Consider the following 23,020-nt stretch of genomic DNA (forward strand, 5'->3'; position numbering starts at 1 on the left):
AGACATAACAATAGAATTGCGTCCTCGGATTTGTGTTTTGTGGTTTTGGAACGTCAGTTATTTTAATATTAGAGTACATAATAATTTGAATTTATATATATATAAAAGTTATACGAGTAAAAAAATGTATGGGATAAACTTTTCTGTCTGCTGTGTCTGTGTCTGTGCCTCAGATACATCTCAGATCTCCTCCCAGATCCAGTGGTGGATGCCGTTCCGTTTCGTTTCGTGGCTGTATGGCTGTATTGCTTGTGGAATAAAAGAAAATCCGTTCATTGGTCATCAAACAATGCGGTGGCCGTCGGATGGGTTCATTGTCGAGTTATTTTCGCTTAACCACTACAGAGTAAATACGATTTAAACTTAAAAGGCTAACTTAAAAGTATGTTACTTTAATGTTGCGCCCATCCAGACGAGAGCCATCCATGAGCGCTGCAAAGGGTAAATCCAGAATTAGTTCACTTGCCGCTTTCGTTCGATAATCCTTGTGAGTGAGAGTAGACTTACCTATGGCCAGCTCGGCATCGCGCTCCTTGAAGAATCGCACCACACCCACATCATTGCCGCGGATCTCGGCAAACTTGACATCTCCAATCTCACGGAACTTGTCGCGCAGCGTCTGCCAGGTACAGCTCATGGGCACATTCTTGATGATGATCGTGTCCGATTTGCGAGAGCCAGCACCGGCGTTGCCTGCGCCAGAATTGGCATTTCCCACATTGCTACCGCCCCCGAAAATGTCTAGATTGTTGCCAGTATTGTAGTCGTTGCCGTCCTGCTGGTTGCCCAGGCCGCCTCCTCCATTGCCACCCCCAACACCCACAGAGCTGCTGTAGGCATTATATCCAACGTTGCCGCCGGACACTCCGCCGCCACTGTAGTTATTGTTGCCGCCGGAGCTGTAGTTATTGCCTCCTCCACTGCCACCGCTGCTGTAGTTATTGGACAAACCCACATTGCCGGAAGAAATGGGATCATCATTGTTGCCCGAGTTGCCCAGGCTGAGCCCCAAATTGTTGAGAGATGAAGTGAGCAGAGGATTGGATAGGCTGCCTCCTTGGTTTCCCAGATTGCCGACCACAGCTGCCAGAAGGCTGGGGTTCAGATTGTTCAAGTTCAGTCCGCCAGAGCCCGAATTGTTACCCAGATTGGGCTTTTGCACTGGAGCCACCGGAGATGGCTGGATGGATGAAGCATTGTTCCCGAACATGACTCCAGTCAGGCTACCCAGAAGATTGCTGGCATTGCTTACGCCGCCGCCTCCCTGGCCTGCAGCCACAGACCCCAGCTGTCCGCCTTGCTGAACATTTCCCAGCAGCTGGCCCTGTCCTTGGTTTCCGCCATTTGGCAGGTTGTGGGCCACGTCCTTCAATGGCTCACCGTTGGGTCCTAGGCCAATACCGACACCGCCAAGTCCCTCGGGCAGTTTAACGCCCTCACCCTTGTCCGGAATACGATCCAGGCGCACGGTCATGCGCCTGTCGAAGAGCATCTGACGATCCAGCATGGAAATAGCCTGCACTGCCTCCACGGGATGATCGTATTCAATCACAGCAAAGCCGCGACTGTTACCCTCCTTGTCCAGTGACAGATCCACGGCCTGCACTTTGCCGGCCAGCTTGAACACCTGCTTGAGCTTCTTGTTATCCACCTTGTAGTCCAGCTGAAGAGAGTGTGTTTAAAATTAATTAGTCAAGTGCAATCTACATGTAAATGTACGTTCTGTGCGCCCCTGAAATGATATCAAAAGCCGACCTTGCAGACCAGAAGCCTTGCTGTGAAAAGATAACAATATCAGGAGCATGAGCAGGAGCAGGGCCGCACGGAATCATTCCAGCCTTTGTTCCAGTTGACTAGAAACAACTTAGTTGATAGCCCAAGACGAAGAAGTCGATGTTTGCACTGCCCTACGAACCGCAACTGCTTCATATTTATAACCCATTTGAGGAACAACATGACGGAATAGGAATAGGACACGCGAAGGAAACACCTTTACCTTTCGGTGTGTACAACATGGACAGAGGACAGAGGTTGTGTCTAAGAGCCCAGTAATTATAAAAAGATCTTTAAATGTGGATTTGGAAAGAAGGAAATTTTGAAGGGTAAAGAGAATCTCATATTATTCTCTTTTTGAAATACACCAAAATACGAATGAAGATCCTTAAGTTATTAGACATCGTTCAGAGTTTTATCCAATAATATATTCGCAAACATGACCAAGAATGACAATTTCCAAATATTTCCAAATCTCCATCAGGGGGATGCTCGTGATCAAGATTAAAGGGATGTGAGGGTTGCAGGTCTACAGCTTTTCTTGATTATTTTTAAGCAGCAGTACGAGGAGCAAGAAAAATAAACAAAGCCCCACAAAATTAGGCCTAAAATTGGTTGGGTTATAAATACGAAACAGACGAGAAAGAAAGTTCCATATGCACAGCACAGCATAGCACATTCCTCACATGTTTTGTGTGTTCGGGTTCGGTTAGCGTACAGTCGATTACAGAATACATATTGGAATTATTGGAAATTAAAATTACTATATACTCACATTAGCAACAAAAACCTTATTATGCAAAGGTCCACTTATGCCCAGACTCTCCAAAAACGAAGCAGAAAGCCCATACAAATTGTAATTCGACGAATTATTATAATCATTTGACATCATGTTAAAATTATTACGCCCAGATCTAGAAAAAGAAGCCAAAGATCCAGAGAGAAAAATAACAAAAGGATAGCAAGAATAAGCTTCAGCTACGACAGAATGAGAGAGAGATGCCAAGAAAGCTGGCACGATTGCAGACGTCTAAAAATTGTTTGTTACCTTCCTTCCTTCCTTCCCATATTCTTTAATCAAACATCGCACCGCATCACACACAATTCTTAAGCATCTTTGGAAACTATGACAAATAATTGTGAACTGTTGTTGTAAATGTTGTCTCTGCTCTCCTTTTGTCAACACACTTTTTAAACACCAAAATTCAGCTGAGCAGAAGATTCCGATGACTCCGTCAATGTGTATTTATTTTGAAAGTCCTTCCTCCTCCGTGCCACACTACCTAACAAAATATTTACATGCCGAGGAGCCTACTGAAGTGTTATTCTTTGTATCATTGACAATACGAACAAACGAGACAGTGTACCATATACTTTTTGTAAAGTATGTATCTTTCTTTGTATTTTAAACACCTATCAAAAAGCTATACTGCATCACAGCCCATACAATAAATTACAAATACAAAATCAACTAGAGATCTTAACTTATTATTTCGCTGGTCGTAAGAGCTCTTCTATTGGAAACTTAACTTCCCTTTGCGCAAGAACGCGATTCAATTGCAATCATCCTAGTTTCTGCAATATATTAATATCATTTTACGGTAGCACTGCTAATAGAAGACTATCTTTAGTCTCAAGTAACCGTCATCCTACTCCTACTTCGAAAAGAAATAGAAAAATAAATCCTCTCTTCGAATAACAAATACGACTTGAGCCACAATGCGGATGAACTGCTGCAATCATGAAAGATTAAAGATCTACCAGCCTACTCTCGACAGATATGAAAGTCCTTTAAAGCAAAACTGTTCATGGAATCCTATGACATACGTTTTTCAGTTTAGAATCCTTTCAAAGGTTTAATCGGTAACATATTCTAGAGCCTAAGCTAAACAAATATATGGAAAATGGGAATCCTTGTAGTTTCAGTAAAATATTCTACAACCTACGCTCGACAGATAAATCCGCATAATCCTTTTAATGAACAGTTTTTGGTATTTTAAAGATCCTAGTGTACAGGTTATCAATTGTAAGGCAGATAAATATATGATAAGAGTGCTTCCTACGCTCGACAAGTATGGGAAGTATCCTTTTAGTACACGTACTCGTACACGTAGGTGGATAGAAAAATCGCTTCTGCAGATTGATACGATTCGATTCGATTGTTTTGCCTTCATAGAAACGACTGCCGATTGAGAAGTGTGTAAGGATTCAATACTTTTTGCGTGCTACGAACCTTGCTTTCCTGCTTAGAACATCGAGAAAAACAATAGAGATAGACGAACACATAAAGTACTCACAATCTGTCATCGTCGCGTCTGGAGAAGCCGCCGCGGTCCCGGTCGTCCATGTGGTCACGACCACTGCCGCCTCCTCCACCGCCACCGCCGTTGTTGCCATTGCCTCCGCCCCCGCCACCGACATTTCCGCCGCCGCCGGCGCCATCACGGACAATCCTTCCGTATTGATCACGCTGCTCGCCATGATCCTCCTTGACGACTAACTCACGGCCGTTGACCTCATATCGATTCATCTTTTCCATGGCCTTTTGCACATTCTCGGGGTCTTTGAACTCAACAATGCCGCAGCCGCGTGCTTTGCCGCTCTCGTCGTGGAACAGCTGCACGTACTCAATGGAGCCGACAATGCGTCGGAACAGATCTTTCAGATCCTGCCACCGATAGTCGTAGGGAATGTTGGAGATGTACACTCGGCAATTGCGTCGTTCCCGGCTTCTGTCTCGGACACCGCCGCCTCCGCCACCCCCTCCGCCAATATTACCGCCACCACCGGCATTTCCATTTCCATCGGCATCAGAGAAGCGAGATCCTCGAGCGCCACGCCCGCGACGATCACGTTCCTTTTCCCGATTCTCCACTGCATTGCTCGCATCCATGTTCATGGCTGTGGGACTGGAAATTTAACAAACCATTTATATCTTCGTCATGTACAGAACCATTTTTCGGCAGCGGCGTCGGGAAAAACAAAATGGCGACCGACTCCAGGGGATTTTTCGTGGAAAATATTGTTTACATAGTTTACCTATCTGATTTTTATGCTGCAGGAACTCGAAAGAAACGTTTATCTTCTGTTGCTCTAGTAATTAAAGCAAGTATTTGGCTATATCGAGGCCAAAAAATAATCAATAAAACGCACACTTATATTTTTGCACGGCTTGTTTGTTCAGTGTGACCATGGGTTTTATCGATAGAATATACCGCCAGACCCTCCGAAACATATCAAAATATACATTTTAATTTTCCAAATACACCGTAAATATACCAATGAAATGCAAATTCTGCGGTTTTAACATTTTGTTTAATATAACTAGCTAGCTGGGACTCTTAAAACTTCAGATATATTTTTACCTGCTTGATGAATCTAATCTCCACAATGCTAAGACTCATTTTAATCGAATTGTGAATTAAATAAGATATACCGTAAATATACCGAGGAGAGAAACCTACTTAACCCATTCAACCCCTCTTTATTTTATCACCTTGTAGTAAGCCGACGACAATAATGCTGTATTCTCTTTAAATTCTCCCTGTAGATCCTATTACATCAAATAACACGTTCTATTTCACTTCAACTCCGCTTAAATTCTTCAAATTTTATGTGGAATTGAATTACCAAGGTTTTATGTACATATAGGTTATTGTATTTGAGTACCCCGACTTGCAGATCGGGAATCATATTAGCGCGATTTGGATTAAGCATCTATTGGATCCATTCGATCTTTTCAATTTCCCATTTCTAGACTATTTAGTCGATATATATATGCCGGTATGTTTAAATATTTTAATATTTAAGAGACACTATCAAAAACGGGGTTTCAGTTTAAATAGTACACACAATCGTTTTATTTCGTTCCTTTTTGTATGGCAAAAATTAATACAAAAAAATTAAATATTAAATGTATGTATAAAAAGCTTAAAGCAAACTATATAATGTAAATTTAATTGGCTGCTTGTTTTTTCTTCTTCTATGGATCTGTCAATAAGGTAGGTAGAAAGAAAGGCTTTCCAAGAACAACTCATACCATACAAATAAAATGTTTGCATCATAGCACCACAACAATTGATTGTGTTTAATGAACATAAATTTATTTAGTTTGGGCAGCAGCAAAGACAAGCAAACCTGCTCGTTTGTGCGAAAATCGCTGTACCGTTTGTTTTTCATATGTTTTGTTTGTTCTTTACTAGTGAAAAATACTAATGGAATTCTGCTCGTGCGTATGTGTGAGAAAACTTGAATTAGAAGACGGGCTACGCTATTAAATCATTAAAACAAAACCATTGACAACAGAGCTCAAGGAATTACGAGTAATTAGAACTAGTCTTGCATGCATTGTGGTACATATACCGGGATTTAGAACAGATCAGATTCTCCGTCTCTGGTAAAATACAAACGACATTGACGACTCCAGTTTAGTGGTTTGTGGTGGTGGTGTTGATTGAAAACAAATGGTTAAAGCAGCTGAACCAAGGCAGTTACAACAGTATTCATAGTTATATGTAGAGAGGTACATATTCATTTCATTTCGTTTTGCTTTCCTTCGTTTTCATTTTCGTTATTGTTAATACTCTTAAAAGGGCGCCACGCAACCTTTCAAACGACACAAAACACACACATTCACAAAATCATTTTGACGTACATAAAACTCTAGTTACTTAAATTAATTACAATTCTTCTCTTCATCTCTTCAATTGCACCGACTAACGCGCTCCCATACAAATGTGTGTGTTCTCGTTCTGCATGTGTGTGTGTGTTTGGATGTGTGTTCTTTCATTCAGGGTGCATTCACGGGGGATCCACAATCCTGCCATCCACTATCCGCCATCCATCGACACGATTGCCACACAAAGACAACAATGAATACATACAGACAGACAGACAGACAGACAACAGGCGACATTGAACAAAATAAAAAGTTAATAAAACCACTGCGAGCTCGTTTAGAGCATTTTACATTTAAATCTACGATTCGGCTTATTAAGTTTACGTCCCCTTCGCCCCTTGTTGTCCTTGTCCTTTCGGATCTCGCGCACCAGTGTGTAAAATGCATCATCTACGCCCATGCGCGTCTTGGCTGATGTCTCAATGTATGGAATGCCGTATTGTTTGGCCACCTTCGAAGACAAAAAGTAAAGAGGAGTATTAAAAAGTGAACTACTAAAGTTACAAACTCCGGCTGACTACCACTCACCTCTCTTGCCTGTTCGTTTTTAACGTTCCACGTGGTCAAGTCGCACTTATTGCCTACCAGCACCATTGGCACCTCCTCGGCATCCTTGACCCGTTTGATCTGCTCTCGATATGTGCCAATGTCCTCAAAGGATTTTGCACTATTTACCGCAAAGACTAAAAGGAAGCCCTCGCCCGTGCGCATATACTGATCCCGCATGGCCGAGTACTCCTCCTGTCCAGCGGTATCCAAGATGTCCAAAAGGCAGGTTTCTCCATCTGCAAGAACAGAGTTGTCAATCAGGGAACATTTCACATGTGCAATGCAGCTGAAATACTTACCAATGACCACTTGCTTTCGGTACGAGTCCTCGATTGTGGGATCGTATTCGTCAACAAAATGATTCTGAATTAGTTGGATGGTCAACGCCGATTTCCCAACGCCTCCCGCACCAACAACAACCAATTTGTATTCCGTCATTTGTATTCCGCTTTTGATTAGCCGTTGTGTCTAGCGATCAACGTAGTGCGCTGGTACAAGAACCCGCAGCTGCAGTCTTTGGGGGTGCGTGTGACTGTGTGGATGTCTCTCCTGGGCTGCAAGTAAAGTAAATTAATAATTAAAAATGATTAAAATAAATTAAACGCATAATTAGGCACAAATTATTGTAAGATGGAATCCGCCGCTTGGCTTCCATATTATTCTACCACAGATGCATACAGTGACGGACAAATGCTTGGGCACGACCCCATTTTGGAAAAATTAGCTTCCAGATGCCGATTAAAAATGTTTCTCAGATAACATAGAAGCGAAAATAGGCTGTAATTGACTTTGGAAAATTAAAAACGTTTCAATTTAAGTAAACTAGCAGCTTGCACCAACAAAAAAGAGGACATTTTTGGATTTGACCTATCCCACCTACATTTTTTACATACATACATACATATGTATACCCGAACACTGTCCAACGTATATTTATAATTACAATAAAGCGTTCAAGCCCGCTCCAGGTGGAATAAAATTACACAGGAAATTTAAAACCGGGGGTCGCACGCAGACTGTTGTCCGCCACTGTAGGTAGTATGCACACACAGACACAATAAAAGAGATCAATGACTCAAGCGCGTTGCAGCCCTCAGGTTCTTTATGAATATTAATTTTCATGCGTCTCAGCATCGGAATCGTCACGATTTGGATATTGACGCGAATTGCACAATTTTATTAATTAAAAAGCAGTTAATAAATGCAGAACAGCGCTTTGATCGTTGTTGTTCTGATTTTTTTCCTGCCGGGTCTGCACAAATGCAGACCTTCTTTGTTGCTGCCTTCTCTATTAGCTCCTCCTTGTTTTTCTTCTTTGCGTCTGTCGAGTTTGGAGTCGCGGGACCGCGCAACGCATTCACTTGGCACGTTTCGGGGTCACAATTTACGGTTTAACGCAACTTCGCGCAATTACACGACTTTTAATAACTGGGTTTAGTTGCAATTACATTAAAAGAAAACAATAAATTCGTAACTTATTTCTGCAGCCCTTCTTCTTCTTCAGCACTATGCGACAGCGGATTACTCGATAAAATATACCGCCTGACCGTCACAAATATACCGTAGTATACCTCTTCATGTTCCCAATACACGGTAAATATACCAATGAAAAAACAATTTGTTAAACCCGGTTCCTACGATACGACAAAACTGAAAACGCAGGATCATTGAGATAAAATCAGCATAAATCAGGATAAAATCGGGTACTCCTTAGCGCCAGAATGGCTTTTACTTTGTCATCCTTTCAATCGTTTAATGTGACAGTACGCGCTGACGAGCTGCCATTCGTGATATTCTTAGATGCCGCTGTTCGGCTTAGGATTACTATCTAGCGAAAGCATTTAGCACTGATTCTACAATTGTATCCGATAAATTAAGGAATTTTTTACAATCTTTCTTACTTTAAAGACTATTCTTGTATGGGATGCCAATAAAATATGGGTTTATACAAAAAAGGTCAACATTTTTGTACATGGTTACTACACAATATCTACATATTTTTTGTATTATCAACACCAGAAAATACTAAAAAATGGAACTAGTACTCCATCAGGGTTGCCGTTCTACGGTCTGATTTGAGGGTCAGTCACACTGAACACCATGCTTGATAAACTGAAATTCAATAATTTGGTAAATAAATGAAAAAATACGTATTGTTTTATAATTATTATTCCGTACGTATACGCAGGTAATTACCAACAAGAAAGTCATCCAGCAAGCACGTGCACAAACGGTTTCCAAGCTTGTGCAGAAGCTAAGGAAGGTGAAAGATGTCCTGACAAAACATCCGGACAATGAGAAACACAAGGAACGCTTGCGCAAAAGCAGCGAATGCGTGGCCCAGCTGAAGGCTTTAAAGAGTCTGGACATTATGCGCCAGCTGCTCCTACAGGATGGCAAAAATCCCAACGCTGTACTCACAAATGGCCGGTCAACTCCAGACGAGGTGGTTCTGGCCATGCTGGCGCTTAACAAACTGATGAAAGCTCTGGTTGATACCTTTCGCCAGACTTTGGGCCTGGACAGTGATAAGGATTCCAGGTGGCGTGAAGAGATTCTGGAAACGAGCAAGAGGCGCGTGAAGTTGGAACGCACTGAGACGAAGAAGAAACAGCGCAAAGAACTGAAAGAGCAGAAGGCACAGACGCGCAATCGACTAGAATGGCTGGAAAAGAACAAAGTGGGCACCGTGGGTGGAACTGATGTAACAGAAACAGATGTATTGCCTGCGACAGAGTCAGCGATTGAGGAGGTAGAAACAGCAGAAGAACAAAAACAGAAACCCAAGCAAGAAAAACCTCTGCGTAATCCCAAAGTGCCCTCGGTAAAGAAAGAGGAGAAGTCAAAGCTTCGGGAAGAACGGAAACAGAAACCCAAACCAGAAAAACCTCTGCGTAATCCTAAAGTGGCATCGGTAAAGGAAGAGGAGAAGCCAAAGCAGCGGGAAAAGAAGCAGCCGCAAAAGGAAAAGCTCGAAATTAAACCAAAACCCAAACCCATCGACATCAAAGAAAAGCCACGCAAGCGAGAACAGGAAAAGGAGGCGAGCATTGAAAAGGAGGTCAACGATGAAAAGGATCGTCCAACGCATGTCATAGATCCATTTTTCATCACGGAATCTGGTCAGCCATATTTATCCAGCGCTGTAGTTCATTCAGAGGACAATGAGAGCGAAAATGAGCAAGAGCCAATGCCTCACCCTGCCAAGCGATCGCGCAACGAACACCGACCAACTTACAGCCGGGAGGAGCGGAGGCCAGAGATCAATAGCAAGAAACCCACTGAAGATCTTCATCCATCCTGGATAGCCAAGCAGCAACAGAAACCAGTTATAGGGCACTTTAAAGGCAAGAAGATTAAGTTTGGCGATGACGGACAAGCAGCAGAGATTAAACTTCCAGCTGTCGAGCATCATTCTGCTCCGGCTTTCGCTCATACTCCTACTCCCACTTCCATGGAAGGAATGCATCCCTCTTGGATTGCAAAACAAAAGTGGAAACCAAAAATTGCCGCCTTCCAGGGAACTAAAATTAAGTTTGACGAAGATTAAAATTCAGCTAAATGACGTATTTTTCCGATTTAATGACTAAATAACTGAAAATGCTGCAAAGTTAGACGCCAATCTTCGGCACATAGTGCCCTCGGGCCTTGTCCGCACTGCGTAGTTTGTCGATATCCACATCTGGGAATTTCCGACGCAGCACTCCCAGATCAAAGTTGGGATTGCGGCGTAGAATCATCATTACCTCGTTGCGAGAGCGGCTAAAACAGAGACAATGTAATTAAGTATAATTTTATGTTAGTTGTGCAGAACATACTTCTTGGCCTTGCGCTTGGCATTGTAAAGCTGCTCGCGGTATTTGAGCAAAAATCTATTCACAGCCCTGCCGCCAAAGCCAATGTTGCGGGATTTGATCCATTTGAGGTTCATGAAGGGTGGCAAGACATGCTCGCAGGATTTGTAGTTAAACTGCAAGCCAAAGGAGTTGTTTACCCTCTTCTGGGGTCGTTCGCCTGTTTCACCTGTTTCCAGCAAATGATAGGCCGTGTTGCGTTCCCTCACCACTTTCTCTAGATTGTCCATGGAAATTTTTACCTACAAATAAATGGTTAAGTATCTTGTGCATGTTTACCATTTAGATGTTACCTTATCCACTCGCTCGGGGCTGGGAAAGATCTCCATTTTGTCATTGCACTCGTGCTCCATGGTAAGAAGCATATTCCGTTCCTTCAGCAACACAAACCAGAGCTGATGCAGCTCCTTGTTGGATTTGATGCGCAGCTCTTCCGTCCTCCAGGCCCGTCCCACCTTTACATCGTTCTCGCTCCAATGCTTGGGGTCATCGAAGAACTCCATCAGACCATGCCGCATCGGACTGGTGTGCACCATTTGAGCATGCGGCGTTTGAAGAGCTGCAGCACTACGTATTATATAAAAACAAAGATGAGCGCATGCCAATAATGCTTTTATAGAACCACTTGTGCTGCTGAAACCCACCACAAGGTCTGCCATTGCTGCTTTGGAGCAGTTAGAAGACTTTTTATTGTCGATGTTCTCACAGTTTTAGCCAAATTTAAACATTTTATTAAAGTCGCAGACATTTTTCGGTACAGTGGCCAGTGTGACCGCGGAATCGATGGTATATTGCAGAGTGACCATGCAGCTCGAGGCGGAAAAACCATGGACACGTATATTTCGGTAGAAATTGAGGGTCAGACTGTATAGCTTATCGATAAATCCGCGGTCGCACTGGTTCCGTGCGTGTTTTGGTGTTTTGCGAAAAGATAAATTGAAAATTGTCAAGTAGAGTTTAAATAAAAGTAAGGCCCGAGTGTTTTCCCAACATGCAATAAGTAAATGTAAGTTGTTATTACTCTCAAAATTGTAAAAATTAGCTGGTCAAAAGTAGCTTGTAGTTCTATCCACTTGGAATGCAGGAACGCCAACTTTTCTATGTGGGTGTGTGCGTGTGTGAGTGAGTGTGATGGTGTTTGTAATGTTCAGTACACAAATTTAAATTGATAAAAATGCAACAATGGCAGCGATTCTAAATTGCAGCGAGTGTGTTTCCTGGTGACCAAAGTGCTTATTAATTGTTCTTTAACAAACCTAGTTTGCACCTTCTAAAGGCTGGGCAAAATCAAATTCATTGAAGAAAAAAAAAAAACAAATCTAGAGCGATGTAGTAATCCGCCAGTGTTGCCGAGCAGTCGGACAGCGCTCAGAATAGTAGCAGAGCCCTCCTCCCGTACCGTACACAAATATTTATCTGGAGTCGGCGTTATCAGACGGTTTGGGTGAACTCCCCAGTAAAATTTAAAGTTCGATGCTCGTCGTGCGTGTTTCCATTGTTTTCTACGGTTTATTGATTGCAGTGCTGGTGTTATATAAAGTGCAGGCTTTCATTGAATTAAAAGGTCAGGCATAAATAAAGCGCCCAGAAAGTGAATTGATTGATCAATTTGCCAGAGTGGAAAGAGGGGGAGGAGCGAGTCGCTTGTAGGGTTTTCTGTCGTCGCTTCTCATGTTTTCCCCCATTTCTCTTTCGCCGTGTTTCGTAAGACTTCTGTTCTGTGCTGGCTGTGCGGTGAACGCCCAAAAACACAAACAAGCCCGCTCGCCCGCCCGTACATACCATTTGTATGTATTTATGTATGTTCGTGTTTTGCTTCGCTTCTGTGTGAATATATGGACGGGACGGCTGTTCTTGTGTCATGCAGGGTCAATTTCCCCGATGCCCCTCACTGCTATGTATATCCATACATATAATTGGAAGACACTTACTTGCCTTTCATATCCGTAGGCTCGGAATTTCTGTCTGGCGACACTTGTTGCTTCTGTTAATTGTCATGTTAGGGTTAACGTTAACAGAGCTGTTAAGATCCAGAGACCATGTTTCGCCTTCAATTTGATTAACACGTTCATCCAAAAAATAACAAAAAATATAGGAAACCAACTTATAACATGTCGCTGTACAGTGAACTCTCAAAAGAGTGAAATGTTTGGTCAAAGAATGAAATTGTGATTGATTGATTACAGTGAACAGTTGTTATGATTTTAGATGCAATTTACAAAGAAGCGTTGGGCACGTTCTCGTACAGTGGTACTTGTGATCCGCTGAAGGGTATTCTTTTGTTTTTGTGGCTCCAAATTAAACAAATATTTCGCTGCATTACTGTATAGAGCGTGCACTGTATGTACAAATAATCGCATCGAAAGGGGTGGTGAATAATAAGCACTACTAGCATACATAATGTGACGCATACATTCCCAATTTGTGGCGTAGTTTATTACTACAGGGTGCTATTATTGCCGAGGTTTATGACTTCGTCCCATGGAAATACAATAATTTCTTTGATAAATGTGTATGTACTTATTGTTTATGTAAGGCTCTCCTCTGCGAAAGGTAATGTGGAGGCAGTGAGTAGTTGTGCTGTATTCTCTTGAAGCTCTCTGCTCGATTCATTCACGAAATATGTGCTTGTGCATCAAAGAAGAAAAGCCAACGAAAGGTGTCCGCCACATTACCGGAAATGCAGTTGCAGCCTGCAACCACAAAGGCGACAAAGTGTTAAACAAATAAAAAATAATCAAGAAGAAATGACAAGCAAAGATAAAGATCAAGAAAAGAAAAGAAGATCGGGAGCACGGAGCATGGAGGAGCACGCAGCATCAGCCACTTCACACGAGAAGCATTATCAGTGCAGAGGGGAAAAAGAAGGGCAATAAAGAAACCGAAAAGCTCAACCCCCCTCTTTTTCTTCCTTCCTTTTCTTCCTTTCGAAGGCCAGAGAGAGACTCAGAATGTCAGAGAACGAACTGGCAGCTGCTTCTGCAGCCAATACTGCTGTCACCGCAACCCGCAAGCGAACGATATCCCCATCAAGTTCTCTGTCCCTACGATCGGATCCCAAATCGATTATTGAGATACACATTTCGAATGAGAACAACACAAAGAAAGCTTGCTTAGAGACTGAGAGCGAAAACGGAAATGGAAGCCCAGAGGCGAAGCAGAAGCAGGACCAAGAACAAGAACAAGAACCATCCAGCAGTAGTCAAGCAGCAGCCCTGCTGACGGATGAGGAGGAGCTGCGGCATAAGGAGTTCCGAGATAGTTGCTCTATATTCTTACAGGATCTGCCCTGTTTTAAGTTGCAGCAGGAGCAGCATCCACCCACTGAGGAAACAAAGACTGTGGGATCGGAAGCGGAGATTCCCAAGTGTCGCGAATGCCGCAAACGACATGTGACGCCCTCCGCCAGTGAGAGTGATGCCATCAGCAACGATGTCTATTGCAGGTTCTACGAATTCCGACGTCTGCAGTACAACGAAAAGGGGAATTGAGTGTGGCCGGGTTCCCGAACCCCTACATCGAGCCCACAAAGGAGGACTACAGCATTTGGCAGCCGGACGGAACAACCGCGCCGACCAGTGGCTTCATGGACATACAAGTGTGCCGATACATACTCCTCCATGCGGGCGATCAGTTCTGCTATCTGTGGCGGCAGGAGGCGGAGGCTCTGAAGCTGCACGAGAATCCCGATGGAACCATCGCCTGGAAAAAGGCTGTAAAGGGCATACGAGAAATTTGCGATGTGTGCGACACCACGCTGTTCAACTATCACTGGACCTGTCGCAAGTGCGGCTTTGGCGTGTGCCTGGACTGCTTCAAGGACAGAAAGGAGGGCCAGCGACTGCGGCGCGTAGAGACGGCCCTGCAGAAGGGTTGTGACGAGTATCACTGGGGCCTCTGCACCGATCCCAATGGTCCGCAGCAACATGCAATGACCGAGCTGATGCTGACGCAGATCATTGCCGGCGATGCCCTGAACGTTTTGGGCAGACTGCTGCACGAAGTGCGCACCCTATGGCAGGTGCCGCAGGTCTGCGGCTGCCTGCTGAGCAAGCAGGAGGTGAAAGATCCCCAGTTGAACGCCTTCATACAGGACATGATCAAAGAGTCGCAACTGAAGCAGCACACGAGCTTCTCCTCGCTGGCCTCCGAGCAGAAGCTGCACCAGCAGCAGAGGCTGGAGCAGCTGCACTCCAAGAAGCTGGAATTCGCCCGGGAACGGGGCATAGACTACGTTCCAGGTCGCGTCTGGACAAAAGAGACCCTGGGAAAGGATCCAATCACGAGTGCATTCGATAACTTCAAGCACATCAATTTTCTGCGGAAGGGTCTGGCCGGTCTGAGGAGGTTTCTGCCACCGAGAGCCATGACCCTGGCCCACTCCACGCAGCTGGCTCCGGGCGTGCCCCATGAGTGGCTGTGCGATGGCAAGCTCTTGAGACTCACGGATGCCATGCATCCGGACAATCGTGTGCTCTACCAGGAGGTGTGGAAGTGTGGCCAGCCCGTCATGATCTCAGAGGTGGCTCGCTCTTTGAACCTTGATTTGTGGCATCCGGAGGCCTTCTGCCGGGACTTTGGCGACAAGCCAAACGATTTGATCAACTGCCTTAATGGCAATCTGGTGCCCAATCAGCCCATGCGGCACTTCTGGGAGGGATTCCAGTGCATGAACAAGCGTCTGCTGGACGCCAATGGCAAGCCCATGCTGCTCAAGCTGAAGGACTGGCCACCGGGCGATGATTTTGCCGAGATACTACCCACTCGGTTTGCAGATCTCATGCAGGGACTGCCCATGCCGGAGTATACGTTGCGGACGGGAAATCTGAACATTGCCAGCTGCTTGCCCAAGATGTTTGTGCCGCCCGATCTGGGACCCAAGATGTACAACGCATACGGATCGGCCCTGCATCCCGACAAGGGAACGACCAACCTCCATCTGGACATTTCGGATGCCGTTAACATAATGGTCTACGTGGGAATACCCCAGGACGAGGACAGCAAGCCCCAGCTGGCGGCCACTCAGCGAGCCATTGCTCTGGGCGGATGCGATTATATCACGCGGGCTCGTTGCCAGTCGCCCGATGTGCTGCCCGGAGCGCTGTGGCACATCTTCCCGGCTCGCGATGCCGATAAAATTCGTGATCTCCTCAATCGCGTGACGCTGGAGAAGGGTTTCCGTCTGGAGCCCGATCACGATCCGATACATGATCAGAACTGGTATCTGGACGACAAGTTGCGGGCCCGTCTGTTCAAGGAATACGGTGTGGAGGGTCATCCCATTGTCCAGTGCCTGGGCGATGCTGTTTTCATACCAGCCGGGGCACCGCATCAGGTTCAGAATCTGCACAACTGCATCAAGGTGGCCGAGGACTTTGTCTCGCCGGAGAACATCACGCACTGCTATCATCTAACGCATGAGTTCCGACGCCTCTCGCACTCGCACACCAACCACGAGGACAAGTTGCAGATTAAGAATATCATTTACCACGCCATCAAGGACTGCTGCACCATCTTGACGAGGGCCCTTGACGAACGTCTTGATGTGGAAATGGCCAAGCTAAAGGGAGATTAAATGGCACCAGCATAATTTGTCATCACTTGTTCTTAGACTTAAGATTAACATTTTAATACCGTCAATTAATCCATTCAATCAAGAGAAGTCAACTTTATTCAACCAATTAAATGTTTCGCTAATATGAGCAGTAGTTGTAGTAATTATATCAAAACGATTGTGTACTAGTCTCTTAAGTTCAAATTTGCATTCAATAAATAATCCAATAAACATAATCAAACCTTGTATTTTATTGTTATTTATTTAATCTTAAATTATTGACTAAAATCAGAGACAAATAAATACTAAGATTACAAATTTTAAGTATACTTGAGTGCACCATGGGCAAGCTTTTTGTTGAATTTATTCTAAATTTTGAAGCTAACATTAAAGTTACATTTTTACATACATTATTTTTTTAATATTTATTCTTTTATAATTGTATTTATTTATGAATTTAAGTTTGGGATTTGTTTTTTTAATTACTGTTTATCTTTATTTAGCTGATTTTTGGAGGGTTACATTTAAATTTCAATTGATTCAGACTTCTGAGTATGTACAACAAATTATTAATTTGCTAATTCATTTTATTTTAGAGTGACTGCAGAAACCAAGAACGGGAACGTCCGTGTAGAGAGCATTACCATCGCCTAACGACCAGTGCCCATGCATGTTGAAGACAAAAAGGAAACGAAAACAGAAACTGATGATGAGGTGTCCAGCGCATGCCCAGGACCAGACAAACACTACCGGCAACATCCGTTCATGGTGCTGCGCATGAGCCAGAGCTGCTAGGGAGCTGCTGCCGAGAAGTCAGGTTCAGAGTCAATTAGGAAGCAATCAAGCGAAGCCTTTACGAAGACTGAGAGGGAGAAGGAAAATAATAATAATACACTAAAGTTTAAGAAGCACGAGGGACGGAACACATTCCGATAGACAAGATGACGGTGGATTTCAATGATTACTTTTGGGTAAGGCTCAGACATTAGCGCATTGAAGAATCTCTTTTAATCTCTTTATTAACGTTTTGCAGGGCGAGAAGAACAATGGGTTCGATGTGTTGTACCACAACATGAAATTTGGGCTGGTGGCCAGCAAGGAGCTGTCCGAGTTCCTGCGCGAGAAGTCCAACATTGAGGAGCAGAACTCGAAGATGATGTCCAAGCTGGCGCACAAGGCCAGCACAGGAACATTGAACAGCACCTTCGCGCCGGTGTGGACCATACTGCGCACCTCGGCAGAAAAGCTCTCCACCCTGCACATGCAAATGGTGCAGAAGCTGACAGAGCTGGTCAAGGACGTGGCCAAGTATGCCGATGAGTTGCACAAGAAGCACAAAACCGTCAAGGAGGAGGAGTCGCAGACCCTGGAGTGTGTTCAGGCCATCCAAACGTCGACGGTGGCGGTGCAGAAGTTGCGAGATCTGTATGCCAGCAAGGTGCTGGAGCTGGAGAAGCTGCGCAAGGACAATGGCTCGCACAAGGATGCGGAGAAGCTGGAGAGCAAGCTGAAGAAACTGCACGAGGACTACAAGGCGCTGTTGGATAAGCATAACCCTATTAAAAACGAATTTGAGCGGCGCATGACTCAGACCTGCAAGGTAATTGACCTTCCTTTTTGTCTCCCGTTTCCTGGCTAACAGTTGCTTTTATTTTTTCAGCGTTTCCAAGAGATCGAGGAAGTCCATCTGCGGCAAATGAAAGAGTTCTTGTCCACCTATTTGGAAATGCTGCAGAACAATCATGACATGGTGGGGCAGGTGCATTCCGACTTCAAGCGCCAGTTTGTGGACATGTCTGTGGACAAACTGTTGGAACAGTTTGTGCTCAACAAGTATACTGGCCTTGAGAAGCCGGGTAAGACATCCAATATCGCTTATACGCAAATCTCTAACGTCTTTCCCCAACGACAGAAATGCCCGAACTAGAATGTATTGCTCTGTCGAGTGGCTTGAGGCTCCAGCAGCCGCAGGCCTCTGCAACCGCGTCCAACTCGAATTCAGCCACCAGTATTCAAGCAGCTCTTCGGTCTGGCAGTGCAGCAGCCGCTTCTGGCAGCATTGTGTCCATGGATCAGCGAGGTGATGCCGTGGCCGCCATTTCATTGGGCAGTGGTAGTGCGGCCAGCGGCAGTATTCCATATGCCGAGGACGCCATACTTGGGGCTGGAGCCGGGTCACTGGCGTCACCGCGTCCCACATCGCCAGACATTTCTGTGGTTGGTCAGCCCCAGCCAGCCACCTCTACGGTGAAGAGCTTGCGTTCGTGGTTCATGCCCACAGCCAAACAGCAGCCTCAGCCTCAGCCACAGACGGGTGCTGGAAATTTCGGTATGAGTGGCAGCACCACCAACAACAACAATACCACCACCAACAACACCACCACCACCACAACTACAGCAACGAACAGTAGCAACACAGCAACAACTGGCACGAATAATCTCACCACCAATATCACCACCAAAAACTCTTCTATCTATGAGGACAATAGCAATGAAGGTTCATTCTCTTTGATTTTGTTTATATTTTTATTTTTTGTGTTGCTTTTCGATTCGTATTTATGTTGTATCTTATGGTTGTAGTTCTTCCGACTAAATTCAATGTTGTCTGATCAGTTTTGATCTATTTGTAATATAAATCACATCTGTGCCTAGAACTATTTACGTGATATCGGGTGTAGCCCTGGACTAACCTTAATGTAATTTATTCTCATTTTCTAATACTTTTTCATTTGCTATTGGTTTTATTTCTTGGTCTAAATGTTGTAAATGAATCATTGCATATTTTCCACGTTCATCCAACGCTGTCCTTTATGTCTAATGTTTATGGATTTCCTTTAAATTTAGTTACTTTCTTTCTGTCAATTAGTCTATTCAAATGTACACTCAAACACCAGCCAATCAAACTAAGGGATTACCTATACACATGCACACAAAAACACACACGAGCACACACCACACATCACATTAATGCCCAAGAAGCCGCCTAACTAACTATCGCCATCTCTTCTCTGTGCTTTTCTTCTGTCTCTTTGCCTAATATACGTTCCATGCTTTGCCACCTCTAACATCATCGATCATCTTTCTCAATCATCGTTCATCCCAAATCAAAAACGCATTATCCATGACACGCACTGATCGACTAATCAAAATCAAACAAACTTTAGATCAGCAACAACAGCCGGCCGAGGCCTTAACACCAACTGCCAGTGCAGGTGGCGGCAAAAAGCAAATTATGAATGCAACGACAAGCGAGCAGCAATTATCGAAATCATTAAATGAGCAAGAACATCTCCAACAGACAGCGGCAGCAAATACCACCACAGTAGGAGTAGCAGCAGCACCGACAGCAGCCGCCACAACGACAACGTCCAGACGTGCAACGTCACTTTTAAATATATTTACATCAAACTCTCAGGGTAAATGAATCTCAATGAAAGTGATTGAATCCACCCCGCTCCTGCCCTGTCCTGTACCCTGTACCTTGTACCCTGTACCTGTACCCACCTGTACCTGTACGAACCATCCGAAACGCATGCTTTAAGTTTAGGTTAAACATGTGAATATTTAAAGGCTTTTCTGTGTGCACCAGCTTATAGCGTATTGTAACCTCATACCCTGATTAACATCCAAACCATTTGGAGCACTTTATGGCGGTGTTTGAGTCACGAGTTCTCAGCAAATAATTACATTTAAGTTTCCAATGTCAACTATAAACTATTCCATAAGAACTAACCATTTGCCCGAAAGTTTCGAGGGTATGCCCGGTAACTGAGAATGTCCCGAAAATGTTGTACAGTGTCTCGAAGGGTGACAAATCGTTTCTCCACCATGCTCCCCTCAAATATGTATTGTATATGTGTTATATTAGTCTCTAGCTTGCATAAACTAAAGCCATCTCATAGTTAACAAATTTTATAATCAATATTTCGCTGGCAGTGTCGGGCATCTTAAGGAGTCGCCGCGACAAGACGAAAACTAAGAAATCCAAAAAGAAGAAAGACAATGAGGCCGCCGAGCACATACAGGAAGAGCGTCTGACCAGGTGGGGTAGTCGGAGAGTAGAATCATCCTCAATCCTTTGCTAACACTCTCCCAACTATCTCTCTCTCTCTTTCAGCGCGGATAGGGCCAACAATACCCTGCTCGATTACGATGACCACGGACGCAGCATGAAGACACAGAACTCGAGTGGCAGCAGCGCTGGCGGCGGACTGGCAGCCTTGTCTGTGACGTCCGCTCAGGGCAGCGTGGACTCGGCTGGGGCCAGCAGCATGGGCGGCAGTGGAGGAGCTGCCGGGGCCAGTGGCGGCAGCCTACCTAATGCGGGAGCGGCTCTTACCACGTCGGCTTCGACCACGGCTCCTGCTGGTGGCTCCAGCGGTACTGGAACTGGTACTGGCTACGAGGTGGATGAGGAGGGCTTCAGCATACAGCCGGCCAAAGAGATCGCCTGGGAGGAGGGCCAAGATAAGTGTAAGATTTGACTGCAATGTTCCCTTCAAACTGAAGAAATAATAACGATTTGAACCCTTTTAGCTGGCAGTTTCTATTCCGACTCAGATACGGACTCTGATAATGACAAGCAGGAGCGGCGCATTCATGTGAAGATCAAGCCGCTGAACAATGGCCAGGCGCCGATGTCGGCAAGCGTTGACGAGCTGCGTGCGACCGTCGAGAACATTTCCCTGTCTCCAACTGGAGTTTTTTCAGTAAGTTATGCTGCGCACTCTCCATTCCAGATGGCCCTCTAATCTATCTAACTTTATTATCACAGCATCACAGCCAACAGCTGCAGCAGGGAGCACGAGGGGCACCGGCCTCGCGGCAGCAATCGCCCGAGATTTCGAACGCCTCAACGCCCACGGCCAGCGTGCATCCGTACGCACCTCTGCAGAGTCCCACGTTGTCCAACAACAACGCAAACAATGTCAGCAACAATCGGTATGCGGATCTGGGAGATATCTTTTCGGAGCTTGGCGAGATGAGCATGTCCGCCCCGGCATCGGCCACACTGGGCAAGCCAGGGGGACGCCAGATACCGACTCCAACGTCTGCGTCTGCGGGTGGAAGCATAGCCATACCACGGCCTCCATCGCGTCGCTCGGACATGATTGCAATTGGACCAGCCGCAACGAACACGGCCCCTGGGCGCGGGAGAATGTCTCCGGCTCCCGTGACGGGAGCTCCCATGAATCGAGCTGAGAGCATTGGCAGTCTGGAGTTCCGCACGGCTATTGGGGGAGTGGGCTCCTCGCGGGGACCATCCCCGCTGACAATTGGTATTTCGGACACAATACCGCTGGCGGTGGCCTTCCACGAGATTATACACGCCTACTTCAGGGGCAGCGATGAGTCGCGTTGCCAGGTGAAGGTGTCCGGTGATATGATGCTATCATTCCCAGCCGGCATTGCCGGCCTGTTAGCCAATAATCCCAATCCAGCCAAGCTGGGTTTTCGCATTAAGCATGTACAGAATCTTGAGAACCTTGTTCCCAATGGGAAACTGGTGCAAATGTGAGTATTGGTTGGGTGTTCTTTTTTTTGTTTAATGACACAGGACTGTCTCCTCCACACAGAGATCGCCAGCAGTCGAGCGCATTGAGCACCATGCTAGAGTTTAATATGGGAGCATTGACGGCCCTTCTGCGAAGGCAGGCGGAGAACAACCCGACGGCCTCCTATTTCAATGTGGACATACTCAAGTACCAAGTGCGGACCAAGCCGGGGGCCAGCTCGTGTCCCTTCCAGCTGGTTAGCTACTGGAAGTGCGAGTCCAGCTATACAGCCCTGAAGGTTGACTACAAGTACAATAACCATGCCATGGCCAGTGCTTCGCCGCTCCTCAACGTGACGCTGTCCGTGCCCGTCAATGGCTCTGTGCGTAATGTGCAGTCAAAGCCCCATTCTGCGTGGTAAGTGCGAGAGGAGAGCCTTCGCATTCAGATAACCCACAACTAATTTCCTTCTTAATTGTTCTGTTAGGTTGGGTGAATCGAATCGTTTGGTATGGAACTTTACGGACATATCGCAGAATTCCCAGGATGGTGGTGTCGGCACCTTGAGGGCTCGCCTCGAGCTCAACGATGGTCCCTCAACACCAGCCCTGTTGGCAACTCAGTTCAACTGCGAGGGCACTACTCTATCGGGCATCGAGTTCGAGCTCCAGGGCAGTGGATATCGCCTTTCGTTGGTCAAGCGACGCTTTGTGTCCGGTAAGTTTGAGCGTAGGGTGATGTATGTTTGGAACCTACTAATATTTCTTACTCTTGCAGGAAAATATGTGTGCGAGGGCGATGGTATACGTAGCGGGGCGACACCCACACCCCCATCGGTGGGCTCTACCAGTCCGTATTCGGCAAAATCAAATTAGTTTTTCGCTAAATTCAACATGACAACGTGCGGGAATGGAAAATGGCAATATGGCAATAGGCTCGTGAAAACCTAGAGAAATTTTGTAACTAAGCTAAACAATCACATACACCCACACCACATACACACACACATGTATCACAGTAGTGTCGCGTCTCTTTGAGTTTTCTTGTGAGCTTTTCTTTATGTATTTTTGTATACACGGAATTCTGTTTCACGCGTAATGTTGAATCTACCTGGAAA

General features: G+C 45.3%; 6 protein-coding genes across 10 annotated transcripts; 3 read left to right on the forward strand and 3 right to left on the reverse strand.

Moving 5' to 3' along the window:
* Positions 1–29: 29 nt before the first annotated feature.
* On the reverse strand, positions 30–4,981 carry LOC117896505 (heterogeneous nuclear ribonucleoprotein M). Of its 2 annotated transcripts, XM_034804857.1 has the most exons (5): positions 4,813–4,979; positions 4,071–4,682; positions 2,549–2,687; positions 508–1,663; positions 30–432 (listed from the first exon to the last, which is right to left on the reverse strand). In XM_034804857.1, exons 2-5 carry the CDS (start codon positions 4,670–4,672, stop codon positions 377–379), a joined length of 1,953 nt encoding a protein of 650 aa, XP_034660748.1. In that variant the 5' UTR covers positions 4,673–4,682; positions 4,813–4,979; the 3' UTR covers positions 30–376. The 2 variants fall into 2 exon arrangements, with proteins under 2 accessions (XP_034660748.1, XP_034660749.1); XM_034804858.1 differs by lacking the exons at positions 30–432; positions 2,549–2,687 and having other exon boundaries at positions 1,413–1,663; positions 4,813–4,981.
* An 873-nt stretch (positions 4,982–5,854) lies between these two features.
* On the reverse strand, positions 5,855–8,512 carry LOC117897549 (ras-like protein 1). The gene is made up of 4 exons (XM_034806476.1): positions 8,269–8,512; positions 7,300–7,554; positions 6,980–7,236; positions 5,855–6,902 (listed from the first exon to the last, which is right to left on the reverse strand). Exons 2-4 carry the CDS (start codon positions 7,436–7,438, stop codon positions 6,729–6,731), a joined length of 570 nt encoding a protein of 189 aa, XP_034662367.1. The 5' UTR covers positions 7,439–7,554; positions 8,269–8,512; the 3' UTR covers positions 5,855–6,728.
* A 536-nt stretch (positions 8,513–9,048) lies between these two features.
* LOC117897552 (serum response factor-binding protein 1) lies at positions 9,049–10,569 on the forward strand. The gene is made up of 2 exons (XM_034806480.1): positions 9,049–9,130; positions 9,189–10,569. Exons 1-2 carry the CDS (start codon positions 9,101–9,103, stop codon positions 10,548–10,550), a joined length of 1,392 nt encoding a protein of 463 aa, XP_034662371.1. The 5' UTR covers positions 9,049–9,100; the 3' UTR covers positions 10,551–10,569.
* Positions 10,559–11,657, reverse strand: LOC117897553 (39S ribosomal protein L47, mitochondrial). The gene is made up of 4 exons (XM_034806481.1): positions 11,499–11,657; positions 11,148–11,421; positions 10,819–11,096; positions 10,559–10,762 (listed from the first exon to the last, which is right to left on the reverse strand). Exons 1-4 carry the CDS (start codon positions 11,600–11,602, stop codon positions 10,612–10,614), a joined length of 807 nt encoding a protein of 268 aa, XP_034662372.1. The 5' UTR covers positions 11,603–11,657; the 3' UTR covers positions 10,559–10,611.
* A 65-nt stretch (positions 11,658–11,722) lies between these two features.
* Positions 11,723–22,968, forward strand: LOC117896129 (F-BAR domain only protein 2). 4 transcript variants are annotated; one of them, XM_034804186.1, is made up of 13 exons: positions 11,723–11,860; positions 17,005–17,379; positions 17,442–18,008; positions 18,069–18,264; positions 18,321–18,905; positions 19,573–19,824; positions 20,345–20,450; positions 20,526–20,881; positions 20,945–21,117; positions 21,183–21,922; positions 21,985–22,320; positions 22,391–22,620; positions 22,681–22,968. In XM_034804186.1, exons 2-13 carry the CDS (start codon positions 17,350–17,352, stop codon positions 22,776–22,778), a joined length of 3,669 nt encoding a protein of 1,222 aa, XP_034660077.1. In that variant the 5' UTR covers positions 11,723–11,860; positions 17,005–17,349; the 3' UTR covers positions 22,779–22,968. The 4 variants fall into 4 exon arrangements, with proteins under 4 accessions (XP_034660077.1, XP_034660080.1, XP_034660081.1 ...); XM_034804189.1 differs by having other exon boundaries at positions 18,321–18,737; XM_034804188.1 differs by lacking the exon at positions 11,723–11,860 and adding an exon at positions 12,203–12,418.
* On the forward strand, positions 11,733–16,568 carry LOC117896130 (lysine-specific demethylase 3A-B). Its single transcript, XM_034804191.1, is given in 3 exon segments — positions 11,733–11,860; positions 13,788–14,331; positions 14,334–16,568. Coding segments are annotated over 2 exon segments (2,622 nt in total). The 5' UTR covers positions 11,733–11,860; positions 13,788–13,805; the 3' UTR covers positions 16,430–16,568.
* Positions 22,969–23,020: the final 52 nt, after the last annotated feature.

The sequence above is a fragment of the Drosophila subobscura genome, chromosome O, assembly GCF_008121235.1.
Source record: "Drosophila subobscura isolate 14011-0131.10 chromosome O, UCBerk_Dsub_1.0, whole genome shotgun sequence".
Taxonomy (NCBI): Eukaryota; Metazoa; Arthropoda; class Insecta; order Diptera; family Drosophilidae; genus Drosophila; species Drosophila subobscura.